The sequence below is a fragment of the Natator depressus genome, chromosome 2 (genome assembly GCF_965152275.1).
Source record: "Natator depressus isolate rNatDep1 chromosome 2, rNatDep2.hap1, whole genome shotgun sequence".
In the NCBI taxonomy this organism is placed as follows: Eukaryota; Metazoa; Chordata; order Testudines; family Cheloniidae; genus Natator; species Natator depressus.
The window spans coordinates 24,864,414-24,878,730 of record NC_134235.1 but is presented as its reverse complement, the minus strand read 5'-3'; the positions used below and the strand labels follow the sequence as shown (position 1 = coordinate 24,878,730).

The window sequence follows — 14,317 nt, the reverse complement described above, 5'->3', positions numbered from 1 at the left end:
ACTGGGCCACATTTGGCAATCCTGACTTTTATCACAAATAAGGACTTCAGAATTTGGTCCGGTAAAAGAAGTAAAAAAAATACTTGACAGGGGTTCTCAAACTTCACTGCACTGTGACCCCTTCTGACAAAAATTACTACATGACCCTAGGAGTGGGGACCGAAGCCTGAGCCCACCTGAGGCCTGTCACCCCAGGCAGGGGGGCCAAAGCCGAAGCCCGAGGACTTCAGCCCCAGGCAGGGGGTCAGTAGCCTGAGCCTTGCCGCCCAGGGCTGAAGCCCTTGGGCTTTGGCCCTAGGCACTGGGGCTCAAGCTTCAGCTTTGGTCCCGGGCCCCAGCAAGTCTAATGCCATCCCTGGTGACCCCATTAAAACAGCGTCATGACACACTTTGGGGTCCCGACCCATAGTTTGAGAATCACTGAGCTATTGGCTATGGATTAGCTCTGTAGCATAATTAATATACGAATAACTAAAATGGCTTTTAATCTGTATTTTCAATATAAAAGATGATGCCTTTGGGTATGTCAACTGAGAGTTTTAATATAACAGTTCTGAAATGTCATGCTGTTTAGTCCATAGTACAGGAAGTCAGAACCATCCATTAGTAGTCGTCCTAATACCTCCAGACACAGGCCTTGCAGTGCTGAGCAGACAAATCCCTAAATACATTTAAAATTCTGGGCCAGGGAGACTGAGCAGGAGGGGGAAAGATAGGAGATCCTCTGCATAAAATCAATGGGAATCTTGTTTAAATCTTTTTTTTCCAGCATGAAAGTTACATTTCTGATGCCTGCTAAGAACTTGTCAATTACAGAGACTGACAAGAAGGATAGAGAGCTTAATTTTTGGCCAGTACATTGCGGGACCTCCAAAGCTAACGGCATGAGCTGCTATGTCACAGACTCATATTCGCTGTGGATCGGCCCAGAAGAGGCCCGGTAACACACATTGCTTGATTGCACTTGCACACCTTCAAAAAGTAACAAATCATCTAAAGAGTTAAACAGTGTCTTCTGGATGGGTTGAACCATTCACCTTCTTTTCATTGCTTTCCTTTTCAGGAAACAAAGGAGCAGTGGGGGATAGTGGGGATCAGGGAATGATTGGGAAAATTGGCCCAATTGGTGGCAAAGGTAATTTATTGTTTCATGTTACTTTTTTTTTTTTTTTTGTGAAGGTACATATTCAATTATGACATGATTTGTATGTTTTTAAGAATTACAGCTATTAGGTAAAAATAATTCAGCTTCAAATAATGTCTGGTTTATTTTCCCCAAATATATTTACATAAGCAAATTGGGGATCATGATACAGTCTGGTGTGTGTATGTTCTAGCTAAACTAAGAAAGCTGATCTCTTTTAGATTACAAAATAAAAAGCACAGGCTGAAATCCTGGCTTCAATATGGCAAAACTCCCATCGGCTGCAATGAGGCCAGGATTTTACCTCCTTGCTTTCAAAGCCAAGGATCATGAGTCAATATTCTGCTGCTTATTATTCATGCCTAATGCCTGGAGCTAACTAACCACGTTGGTGTGCAATGGGCAAGCTCCTTGCAGGAGACCTAGATTTGGCAGTGATTTTAGGACTCATGTTCTGACACCAATTCCTTAGTCTGAGAGCCTGTCCCCTGTATATCAAGGTAGAATATAACTACACCTGTCTGACCTGTCAGAAGAGGCCCTCAGTTTTCCTAGTTGCTTCAGTAGAAACCTAGTTGTGGAAGACTGTTATTTCAGTCACACACATCTACAAACTATACACAAACAATTATAAGTTACTGTATAAATACATCAATAAACATACATGTGCCCTCTTTATTCGTATTGTTTGGTTTAACTTCCACTTAGGCAGGAGGAAAAGGAACGACACTTTTATTACAGCGGAATGGAAATTTGATACAGCTACATGACTGCCTGATGTGCTGTGTGGTTTAATTTTTACTATGGCTTGTAACAACCAAACATAAAGTGCAACGCCTGTGTACTCAGCTTTATATTAGTGTGTGATTCCTGGGCACTAGCACTGTTTGTGTTTGTTTTTAAGACAAAAGAACACCGAAACATTTGTTTAAATAACCTGAAAGAACTATATGGACTTTGCAAGCAACTAAGAAAAAAAGCCAAGTCTAACTTTTGGCTTTGCATTACTGAGTCTCAACCTACAGCCTTTTTGACCATCAATTCCTATTGGCTTCAATGGGAGACATGGCTGAATAAAGAGAGCTGCGCAAAGGGAACAGAGAGCTGCTTTAGACCTCTGCTGGGGATTCTCCTGACACAGAGGGAATACCCAGGTGGTGTAAAGCTACAGTATGCTCCCAAGAGTAGGAGCAGGCAGGAGATGGGTAGTGGAAGGAGTGGTCCCTAGCTGACTGATGTAGACCACGTAATTGAGAACAGTTGGCCCTTAGGCTCCTAGACAAAATTAAGGGAGCAGAAAAGTGGCTTAGATCTCCTCCGTCCCATTGACTTCAGTGGAATTACTCCAGATTTATACAGCATTTGCAGAATTTGACCCCAGGGACAGACTTTCAAAGATATGTAGATATTTAAGGATGCAAGTAGGCACCTAGTGGATTTTCAAAAGCACCTAAACATGTAAGGTGCCTAACTCCCACTGATTTCAATAACTTGCTAAGATGCTTTTGAAAATCCCACTAGGTGCCTACTTGCATCCTTAAATATCTACATATCTTTGAAAATCTGACCCCAACTTTTTAACTCAGTCCATCTGTTTGTCTAGCATAGTGACTGTTACATTTACACCGCCTCTGATGGTCGAGAAAGAATTATACCATCTGTTTGGAAGAAAATGAGGAAACAAACAATAAAAAATGTGGTTCTGTTTCCAGAAGCAAAGGCCATTCAAGACAGATGGAAGAAATTGCTGCTGGTATTAGGGTTCAGTTTATTGCTTTAGGTGTTCCAGGTGTTTCCTGTCACAAAACTGAGGTTATACCTAGACCAAGAGATGAATGTATTTTATCGTGCTAACTTACCATATGTCTATGATGGGAGCAGACAGTGGGAAAGAATTTTTGGTATCCCAGGTTAAAAATAGAAAAGGTCATTCTGAAAATGGGGGAACTGGCTCTGATGCCAAAGTATCCCATTCTTTATTATCAACATTTGTCAAGAATTTGTCCACAGCAAGTAATTCTTTAATACGGCTCCTTATGCCATTACAAACAACAGCGAAGATCTTCAAAACAGTGACTGGTGTTTTTGCGTGCCTCTGTTTCTAAGTGACTAATCTGAGACACTTTAAAGGGGCCTGATTTTAATGAACATCCACCCTCTGCAAATTAAGCCCCTTTAAGGTGCATCAAATAAGGCACCCGAGAATTGTGGTACCCCAAATCACTAGTCATTTTTTGAAAATGTTGGCCAATGTCTATTGTTGATTTTCATGAGATAAGAAGTCAGTAGTGTTATTATGTATTTAGACTGATGTAATTTTGGGTTTCTACATGGCAAATTACTGTGAGAATCTACAGAACACTGGAAGTCCTTGAGTGCAGCTTAGTGTACTAAGCTTTCAAGTGGTAATAATCAGTCATACTTGGGACTTTCACAGCTGTGTCCACACAGGGATGTTGATGTACAGCAAGCTGGTGCACTGCCAGTTTGCATGCTGGCTTGCCTAAGAGCACTAACAGCCCATAGAATTTAGCTTTTACAAGTGTGACAAAGTTCCTGCGCTACCTTGGTGGGTCTTGCGCTTATTGGCGGATTTGCTCACCTTGGAGCTTCACGGCAGCCCTCAGCTTGGCCGTTTTTCTGAATTCACAGTCCTGGTCGACTCCTCCTGTGTCTGACCAGGAGTTGGGAGGATTTGGGGGGAACCCGGGCCCGCCCTCTACTCTGGGTTCCAGCCCAGGGCCCTGTGGAATGCAGCTGTCTAGAGTGCCTCCCGGAACAGCTGTGTGACAGCTACAACTCCCTGGGCTACTTCCCCATGGCCTCCTCCCAACACCTTCTTTATCCTCACCATAGGACCTTCCCTCTGGTGTCTGATAATGCTTGTACACCTCAGTCCTCCAACAGTCCGCGTTCTCACTCTCAGCTCCTAGCGCCTCTTGCTCCCAGCTCCTCACATGCACACCACAAACTGAAGTGAGCTCCTTTTTAAAACCCAGGTGCCCTGATTAGCCTGCCTTAATTGATTCTAGCAGCTTCTTGATTGGCTGCAGGTGTTCTAATCAGCCTGTCTTAATTGTCTCCAGAAGGTTCCTGATTATTCTGGAACCTTCCCTGTTACCTTACCCAGGGAAAAGGGACCTACTTAGCTTGGGGCTAATATATCTGCCTTCTATTACTCTCCTGTAGCCATCTGGCCCGACCCTGTCACGCTAGATATATTAATATTCTTCAGTATATGAACAGAAAATCCAAACCCATTCATGGTTTAACGCTATAGAGTATTAGGTGCTTTAATGAAATTTTCCAGAATTTCCATCTCTCTGTACAAAAGGGAGTCAGTTATATTTAATTAAAATGTGTGTAAGCTCCTGATGTCTTCCAAAAAAAATACAACTATATGAAGGAAAAGAAATAATGTAAAAATATATGGTGTGAAACTACAAGATAGAATTAATATTAAGCAGGTTTGAGCACTGAACTAAAGGTGCTATTTAATCTACCAGAGAGCGCTGAAATGAATTTTAAATAAAGTCAGGCAGGTTTCTGATTCAAATAATTATTAGTGACTTTGAAATAAAGCTGCTCACTCATCTTTTTGTATTAGTACATCCACTTAGATATGGATCATTTGAATGATTTTCAAAATATGAGAAACACAATCAAAATAAAAAATATCACATTTCTATGGATTTATTCTGAAATGAAATGAGGTCCCCTACCTACCTCAGCTAGAGAGCCGTTTGCCAGCTGTGTGCATTGCTTAATGCATCCATGGAAATTCACTGGGTTTTGTCAAGCCAGCCTTATCCTGTATCTTAATTTTACATGATGTAATTCAATGTAGTATGGTCTCAGTCCTGCAAGATGTTGAGAGAATTCCCACTGACTTGCTGAGGGCTTTCAGCATCTCATGATCCAGCTATATAAAGGACATTGTGCAGCTCCCCCTTAAATTGAGTGGGTACCAGGCACCAGCCACCCACAAGAAGCCTGAGCTATCAATTAGTCAGCTAGTAAAGTGTTCTCCTTCTTTTCATTCACCAGAATTAATCATAGATTGTTTGATTTGGCACATCTGCTAGAACAGCACATCAGTGTCCTTCTGCCAGATGCACACAGCTAATACATTACTAAATAAATTTCCAACGTGTTTTTCAAACATGCTCTCCTGAGACATGTGAACATATTTTTTTTCTTCATTCAGGTGACAAAGGAGTCAAAGGTTTATCTGGGGTGTCTGGAGGGAAGGGAAAAGCAGGTACTGTATGCTGGTTATCACTACATTTCCTGCATTGTGTCTTTCTACTAAGGATGGTTGAACCTGCTGGGGTCCTGGGGTTTCCTGACATTTTGTAAGTTTGGGGTTTCACAGAAAAATTGAGATCCATGAAATGTTTTTCATCCTTAATTTAAACCCTGTTTCTTTATCGAGATTTTTTTTAAAACAAAATATGGATTTCTAACTAAATGGCAGCTTAGGCTGTGCAAACCATAAAGATTCTTGTGAGAAATTAACTGCATCCCTCGTCTTCCTGGGAGTACCAGAAGAATGAAATAAAATACACAGCACCCCAGAGGTCATATATTATCAGGCCCAAACACAACCCAAACTTCAATGGTTTCAAGTTGTGATGGTTGTTAATTATTTCTACTGCACCATAAGTGCACAAGACAGTTTATTGACATAATCCCCCCCTCCAAAAAGTTTCCAGTTTAAGGGATCCATGCTCTTTTCTATGTCCCTGGTAGAGAAGAGTCTATGCTTGAAAAGGGGGAGTGTTCCATGTCTGTGGCATGTTCATCCCTTTCTCTGACCTCATAGAAGTTCCCCACCCCAACTCTCTGGAGCAAGAGTAGGGGGAGCTAGGAAGCCAGCTGGTCTCCCCTGGATATACCCAACGCACAAGGGCATTAATAGATTAAGTGGAATTAATAGATCCCAAGACTGTGTTAACTTGCCCTGCTTTGACTTCTCTGCCATAGGGAGATAAAGTTATAGGGCCAGCTGTGATAGGTGGAGTCCTGGCCGGTGGATCACAGAATAGATACGAAGGGCAGAGGATATGGCGATTAAGGGGATGAAACCTCCTACATCTGGAATGGGCCTCCCCTACCCCAGGAAAGAATTGTTCTTTTTCAAGATCAGAGATATCTAAGTGGGTGAGAAAAATCTAAACCAAAACATCAATGAAAAGTTACAGTCCCATGTTAAGGAGGCACAGTCCAGCTCCCAGTTAGGTCAATCAGAGTGTTATCATCCATGGGTGCAGCACTGGGGATAAAGAGACGCTAGCTTGTCACAAGTCAGCAGTAAGTCTTCTAGAAGGTCTGACAGCAGTATCATGGCAGATCAGGCAGTACCATGCATCCCCGCCCGCCCTTCCCAGCTGGTGAATCAGGTGTTTTCTGTGTTGTATCAGGCACGGTCTGTGACTGTGGGAGATACCGCAAAGTTGTTGGACAACTGGATATTAATGTTGCTCGACTCAAGACATCCATGAAATTTGTCAAAAATGGTAAGCTTCATTATCATTTATTTTACAGTTCCCACCTTTTAATTCATTATTATTATTGTTATATTAAGGTATTGCCTAGAGGCCAGGGCCCCCTTATGCTAGCCACTGTGGAAATGTATATAAAGAGACAGTCCCTGCCTCAAAGAGCTTCCTATCTAAGTGTAAGATTATAGACAACAGGGGGATACAAACAAAGAGGTAAAGGGTGCCCCATGGACCAAGGAGATGATAGGTACTATCATGAGTGGCACTGGGCACAGCACACCCACTGCCCAACCATTGTCGAGTTTGTAGTAGGCATCACAGCAGAGAAGAGCTAAGGTGGGATTTGAAGGAGGACAATGGGGTGACTTTGTAGATATTTACTAGGAGCTGCGCCCAAGCTTGAGGGGTGGCCAGGGAGAAAGCACAAAGTTGCTTGTTGGAAAATGTTAAAAATATAATTAAAGGCCTTCAGCTCCGATTCTCCACTGCCTGCCACCTGGGCTAGTCACTTCCACATGAGCAGCAATCAGGGTGATAGCACTTTATAGCCACTTTGACTACCCTGACTATACAAGGAACAAGTATGTGCCAGTCTGCTCCATGGTGTACAAGGGAAAAGGAGGCCATGAGAAACCGCCTGCCCCTTCCACCCTTGCACAGTAGCTGGGTGCAATTGGAGTCCCAGTGCTCACGCTTTCCTAGTGCGCCTGGGGTGCCAGACACCCGAAAGGGGGTAAGCATGGATAACGAGGAAGCATGCTTGTGGTCAGAGTTGCCCAAGTATGCAGTTGGGGAATGTGCTGTACTCCCTGAAGAGACAGAAGGGCGGCTACTCTGCCCCAGCACACCTGGGAGCTCTGGGTAGGATTCCACACTATGCACAGTGCAGGGTAGTGCTTGTATGGCATGATTGAACCCTCAGAGGCCTGATTATTAGAGATGCTGAGCACCCACAGCACCCTTTGTAGTCGATGGATAAAGTGGAGACACAGCAGCTATGAAAATTGGGCCAAATTCAAAGGCTTAGCTTTAGTCACCCAGAACATTGGCCTCCACTTACACTGAGAGGGCCCTGATGCTGTTATCGTTCTCGCTTTTGCTTTCTGGAGCACTATGCTGGCATCTATATTAAGTCACAAATGAAGCGAATGTGATGATCTCCTCTAATTGCCCAGGCTTGTTTGTCCATCTGGCAGGACATGATCTGAGAACCACTGCTGCAGAGAGGCCCAGAACTGAAATGCCAAGGGAGATGCCAGGCATTCAGGACTGAGGAGCACTATGCCTTGCCCTCACTTGTATAAGAAGCATGCCATCCTCATTAACATCATTCCCTGTTCAAGCCTTCATCATTGTCACCAGAAACTCAGTTGTGGGAAACCCATTTCCCCGCTTTATGGGCTATTTCCACTGTTGTTCTGTTTAAGGAGAGGCTCGTGTACATTTTGAGAGACCGTTAATAGGATGTTTATTTTTCTTTCTAAAGTAATAGCAGGAATCAGGGAAACAGATGAGAAATTCTATTACATTGTCCAAGAAGAAAAGAGCTACAAGGAGGCCATGACCCACTGCAGGATCAGAGGGGGGATGCTGGCAATGCCGAAGGATGAGGCAACCAATGCACTGATTGCCGACTACATCTCCAAGAGCGGCCTCTTCCGCGTGTTCATTGGGGTGAATGATATGGAAAAGGAAGGGCAGTTCATGTATGTGGACAACACCCCACTGCAGAATTACAGCAACTGGAAGGAAGGGGAGCCGAAGGACGTGTCTGTGCATGAGGACTGTGTGGAAATGCTCAGCACGGGAGAGTGGAATGATTCAGAGTGCCATTTGGCTATCTACTTTGTTTGTGAATTCAAGAAGAGAAAATAAAATGCCAGAGTGCTTGCCAGGCAGCTTCTGGACATGGAATAATTCCTCCTGATTTATCCATTAGAGCGGATGCCCTGGGCAGGGCTAAGAGAGATAGGGCCTGATGCTGCACTCACATACACTGGTGTAAAGCAGGAGTAACTATGTTTAAGTCAGTGGCATTACACTGGTGCATGTGGAGTCAGAATCAGGCCTGCAGAGGGCTTCCTAGCTTCCCAACTCATGGGGAATCTCAGTGATTTGTGGTTTAAAGTTCTTGGGCTAAATTTAGAACCAGCATGAGTGAGTCTGACTCCACTGATGGAGCGACAGTATGTGAATAATGGGGAAAGTAACTGGTTGAACAGCTTATTGAAATGTTGCACAAACTCCACCGAGGGAGAGAGTGTGGCTTTTAGCCACACCAGCGCTGCACTGGGGGTGGAGCACAACCACAATGCTCCACAGGCAGCACCAGGTGGTAGACTGCACCAGGGAGGCACAATATTTTCTGCAGCTCCTTGGTTGTGTTCGAGAGTGGAGGCGTACTGTGCAACGTCCCTTTAAGAGCTGCCAAAACCCTCTTCTACTGCCCCTGTGGTGCCTGGATGGATATATTGGCTGGTATGGAGCATCGCTCCACCTGCTCCCCACTTCTCCCTGCCCAGTTGTTCTGAGATAGTGATTACCAGGCCTGGGACTCCAGGGGGTGCTGGACCACTGCAATGTTCAGCCTTTTTCTTTCTCCAGGGGTTGGCTGGCTGTGGGTTTTGTTGGTTTGGTTTTTGGGTTGGGTTTTTTTAATTCAGCCACTTGGGGGATGGGAGGTGAGCACCAAAAATGTTTTCTGGTCAGCTACCTGTCTAGGGCAGCTCCTGCTTGCATGAGCAAGTGGTCAGCAATGAAAGCGAAGGCTTTGCTATCCGATCCCAGCTAGTTATTATTCTACTTGGGCATTTACCGAAGAGGCCAGATTTTGATACCCTTGCTGGTGCTTCCTCCCTGAGTACTCCTGGCGCAGTCATTGGGGATGCTCCAGGCTATTTCTGTAGGAAATAATCCAAGATCATTTGGATATCAAACTTAATTTTAACCCAGAGTTTAAAGGTGTTTAGGATATAACATTTTAAAAAGTGATTTAGGCCCTTAGGAGTCTTAAGCTATGTCTACACTACTGCGGTAAGTCGACCTACGCTACGCAACTCCAGCTATGTGAATAACGTAGCTGGAATCGACATACCTTAGGTTGAGTTACCACAGGGTCTACATCACAGGGGGTCAACGGGAGAAACTCTCCCATCGACTTACCTTACTCTTACCTTACTCTTCTCATTACCTTACTCTTCTCATGGGGTCGACTGGAGAGCAATCTGCTGTCCATCTGGCATGTCTTCACTAGACCTGCTAAATCAACCGCTGGTGGATCGATCTCGGCGTGTCGATCCAGGCTGTAGTGTAGACCTGCCCTTAGGGCGTGTCTACACATAAACCACTACAGTGGCACCACTGCACCGCTGTAGCACTTTAGTGAAGACCATACCTACTCTGCTGAGAGGGCTTCTCCCACTGGCGTAGGTAATCCATCTCCCCAAGGGATGGTAGCTAGGTGGAGGGGAGAATTCTCCTGTTGACCTAGTGCTAGCCTACACTGGGGATTAGGTCAGTTTAACTGCGTCTCTCGGAGGGGAGGTGTGGATTTTTCACACCCTGAGAGACATAGTTATACCCAAGTAAATCCTAGTGTAGGCCAGGCCTCAGTATCATTGAAAGTCAGTGGGACTTAGGATGTTAGGTCACTTTAGAAAATGGAACTTAGACATATAAGTCATTTAGGCCTTGCAACACGGAGCAGAGCAACATCTAAATAGCTTTAGAAATCTGAGCCTTTGACTTACGGCCAAGCCCTGAGCTGGGGGTGGGGCATATGAAGTGGAGGAAAGAAAGAGAAAAAGAAATGATTTGTTGCAGGGTCAAAGCATGATGTGTGGGAGACCTGACTTGGTTTACAGTAATTCCATTTGAGTTCCTTATTCAAATACATGACCAAATCAAAACAATGGTAAGACATCTGAACAACTGCTCTTTGGCTAGCGATGAGTTAAAGTAATCCAGGAGCATGCTCAGAGCTTGGGGAGAAAAGAGTAAGACAGCCTTCAGTTGTATGGCCAAGGATACAAAAAAGAGAAGTGAGCCAAGAACTAATTTGTGGGTATCTTCTATCCTCAAAGAGTGCAATGTCATTTGCTAGTATTGGCTGATTACACTGAAATCATTGTCAAATACACCTCTTTCCTCCTGTTCCAAGGCAGTAACATTCGTGTAATCTTTTCCTTTATAGAAAAAAAGAATTAAATGTAAAAATATCCTACCTGTGCATTCATGCAACGTTATGGTTAAGATTTGGTCACTAACTTTTTATTAAAGATAACCAAAATTTAGGGCAATACAATTATTTTATTAATGTATTAAAAGAAAGGTTGACAAGACAAAAAGTAGGTGAAAACGATGGAGTTGAGACTCAGAGTAGTTTAGTTACAGTACAGTGGGAACACCTAAAATGTTCGTTCTGCTCCTAGAGATACTCACGATTTCACAGCTATTCCCTAATTTTGGGAAATAGATGTTTAGGACAACCACTAGAACTGGAAATGTCGCGAGAACCGGAGTGAACTCTTAAGTGCACCTACTGTAGATTTTTACATACACTGTCTATAATGTGTATACAGTAAAACCTATACCCATGATCTTTTTATTAAAATTGTTTTAGCCTGTTTGGCCCATCTTTCCTCAAACAGTTCAGCCATTAATCTCAGACAGGCACTAAATCGTTCCATTTCCCCTAATTCTTTTATTCTGTTTGACCACATGTTGCCAGCTGGTATTTGATTTTGCAGCTACGGTGATGGAATACATTTCTTGGCCACAGTCAAAAGACTTCTAAACAGGTATCTGAATTTGTTTAATTTCAAATAAGATCTTAAAGATACACAAGTCAGAAAACACAGCCATTATAACAACCACATGACATGTACTAAGACAACTAACAACACTATGTTTAGTAATAAAAATAGCACCTATGCTATGAGGGAAGTAGAAAAGTTGCATTTGCTTTGAAAAGCACTGGTCTGGCTTTTCTGTGCTTACATTTTGCATTTAATTCATATTTAGTGTGATCAAGAATGTTGTGAAAGAAGGAATGAGCAGGATCAAAAGAAAGGTATAATGTTTGTTGCTTTCTGTTTGCACGGGAAGTGAGAATAACATCTTGTAAAGGTATTTTGAACTCTTCCTGTTTAATCTCCACATACCGTGTGCCTGACTCTGCAGTCATCCCACCCCACCCTCTTCAGAGTTTCTCCATGCTGATATTTCAACATACTGAGACAACATTTCACTCTCATTTTTATTAGAAGGGTTGGGCTGGTAATGTGTATGGTCCTGTCTTACAGACAACAGTGGCAACCCAGGAGAATAGTAAAGCAAACTAAAGAGAAACCACATGGAGGATTTGGTGGGGTGAGAGGAGCGTGCATATTCTTAGGCTCTGATTCAGCAAAGCACTTGTACAGTGCCTAACTGTAAGTGTGTGTTAAAGTCCCTTTGAAGTCATGTGTGTAAGTGTTTTGCTGAACAGATGGATTTAAGCATGTGCTTAAAACAATCCAGTGCTATTTATTCTTTTGGTCTTATTATTTCAAGTGTAGAATGATCAAATACTATTTAAAGTAGACAACAATTAAATAAATGTATCCTTTAAGGTTTTGGAAGTCATGAATCCTGTTGTGACTATTTCCTTTCTCTACACAATCGAAACCTATTTTATCTTATCTACAGTTCACCAGTGAGCTGACCTTTATTGGCTCACCTATTTCCCAGCTTTATGAAACCTTTACAACAGTGTTATTACTTTTAGTTACTTACATAGCACCAGAGGACAGCACACTAGAGCTTTACAACACATGCAAGTACTGTGGAGGCACTGCACTTCACCAAGCTGCTTACCATCCAGATCGGATAAATATAAACCAAACAACTAAAAGGATAAAGCGTGAGGCGGAGAGCAGACTGAGTCATGGCTGATCAACAATGGAGGATTAAGCAAAAAGCTGTGAGTCTTAAGGAGGATTGTGGAGTTGGAGGAAGCTCAGCACATAGTCATACATGGAACAACTTCCCTCTTCTATTGAGTCAACTTCAAGGTCTCGCTCCTTATCCTGAAATCACTCAATAACCTTGACCCAGCATAGAAAGAAGATGGCCAAAAGCTCTGCGCTTAAGACCATGGCAGACAACTCAGCTCCTCTGGTACAATGGAACTTTCTACACTAAGGGTAAAGCTTATCTGTGCAGGAGACCACTTTCCTAGGGAACAGTTCAGGACTGTGAACTTAGCTCCCAGAGGAATGAAAGACCACCACAGACCTCACCATCTTCTATTACAAGTGGAAAGTGCAGTTTTTTGACTTGCCTTCTTCAGTATCAACAGAGCAGTATGAACATTTAATAAACAAAAAATAAAAACAATACCCCACCTAAATGAAACACTTCACTGAACACAATTATCCTCCTGGGGAGATCTGAGAGAGAGACACAATGAAACACAGGTGACTGCTGTTAGTCATATCACTTAATGCATCACTCAAAGGCAATCAAATATTAGGCATTGTGGGTGGTATAAGAATAGAATAGAATAAGAAAATGTGAAAAAAGCCTGGAGTTAAGAGTGGGGGGAAAGGGAATTAAGGAAGGGAAACTAAGCAGAGCCCAATAATTTGTTTCATTTATGCATAATTTGTGTTTGGCTAAAGCATATCTTCCAGAAAGGCAGCCAGTTTTGATCTGAAAACATCAAAAGGTGGAGAATCCACTACATTCCTTGGTAGTTTGGTCCAGTGGCTAATCACCCTCACTGTCACAAAACTTGTGCCTGAGTTAGAGTTCAGCCATTCCTACTTGTTCTGCTTTTCTCCACTAAATTAAAAGAGACCACCGCTACCCAGTATGTCTCCCACTGAAGGTACTTGTACACTTGAATCAGGTTATCTCGCAATCTTCTTTTTGATAAGATAAATAGATTGAGCTCTTTAATGAGACAAGGTGGATGAGGTAATATCTTTTATTGGGCCAACTTCTGTTGGTGGAAGATACAAGCTTTCAGATTTAAAAATTTTATTAAAGCTAATGTTAAAAAAATTATATAATACACAGGTTGGGAAAAGAGTGTCTGTACATCTGGGTATAGTGCTTAGATTATCCACAAATACAAAGTTTGTTTTTAAAAGTGATATGATACAGAGAGTACATAATCAGCAATAATCCAAATTGAGATGAATAGATTTAACAGTACAGTTTAGATATTAGAATCTGAATACTTGGGTACATCACTCATGCAAAGTTGTAGAGATTTGGTTGTGGAAAGCAAAATATATCAATGAGTGGAGATTGTCCCTCAGTAATTGACAATTAGGTTGGTTGTCCATTTAGAAAATGCAATCCATGAGAAAAATATGTGTTACTGTGTTGCTGCAATCCCCATTTGAGAGTTTGGCAGATGCGACAACGCCATCCAAGATCACCTGGCCAGAGCCGTCCCACCACCCATGGGGAAGGTTGCCGTAAACGCCGCCATTCCCGGAACCAACAGCCAACTGCGACCGGACACCGTCATCACCAACGAGGACCGGAAGAAGATCATCATGGTGGATATCGCAGTGCCGTTCAAGAACAGGACCCCGGCCTTTCACAATGCCGAAGTCGACAGGTAGAGAAATATGCCCCTCTGGCCAAAACCTTGAGAGCTAAAATTTATCAGGTC

At 43.0% G+C, this 14,317-nt stretch overlaps 1 protein-coding gene across 2 annotated transcripts in view; it reads left to right on the top strand.

The window, feature by feature from the left end:
* COLEC10 (collectin subfamily member 10) overlaps positions 1-13,216 on the top strand; it is a 36,662-nt gene extending 23,446 nt beyond the window's left edge. For both annotated transcript variants that reach the window (XM_074943919.1, XM_074943918.1), the window contains 4 exons: positions 1,064-1,135; positions 5,352-5,405; positions 6,568-6,663; positions 8,135-13,216. In XM_074943919.1, coding sequence (XP_074800020.1) covers positions 1,064-1,135; positions 5,352-5,405; positions 6,568-6,663; positions 8,135-8,523 — 611 coding nt within the window. In that variant the 3' untranslated portion in view covers positions 8,524-13,216. The remainder of the gene's footprint in view (positions 1-1,063; positions 1,136-5,351; positions 5,406-6,567; positions 6,664-8,134) is intronic.
* The last annotated feature ends 1,101 nt before the right edge of the window (positions 13,217-14,317 follow it).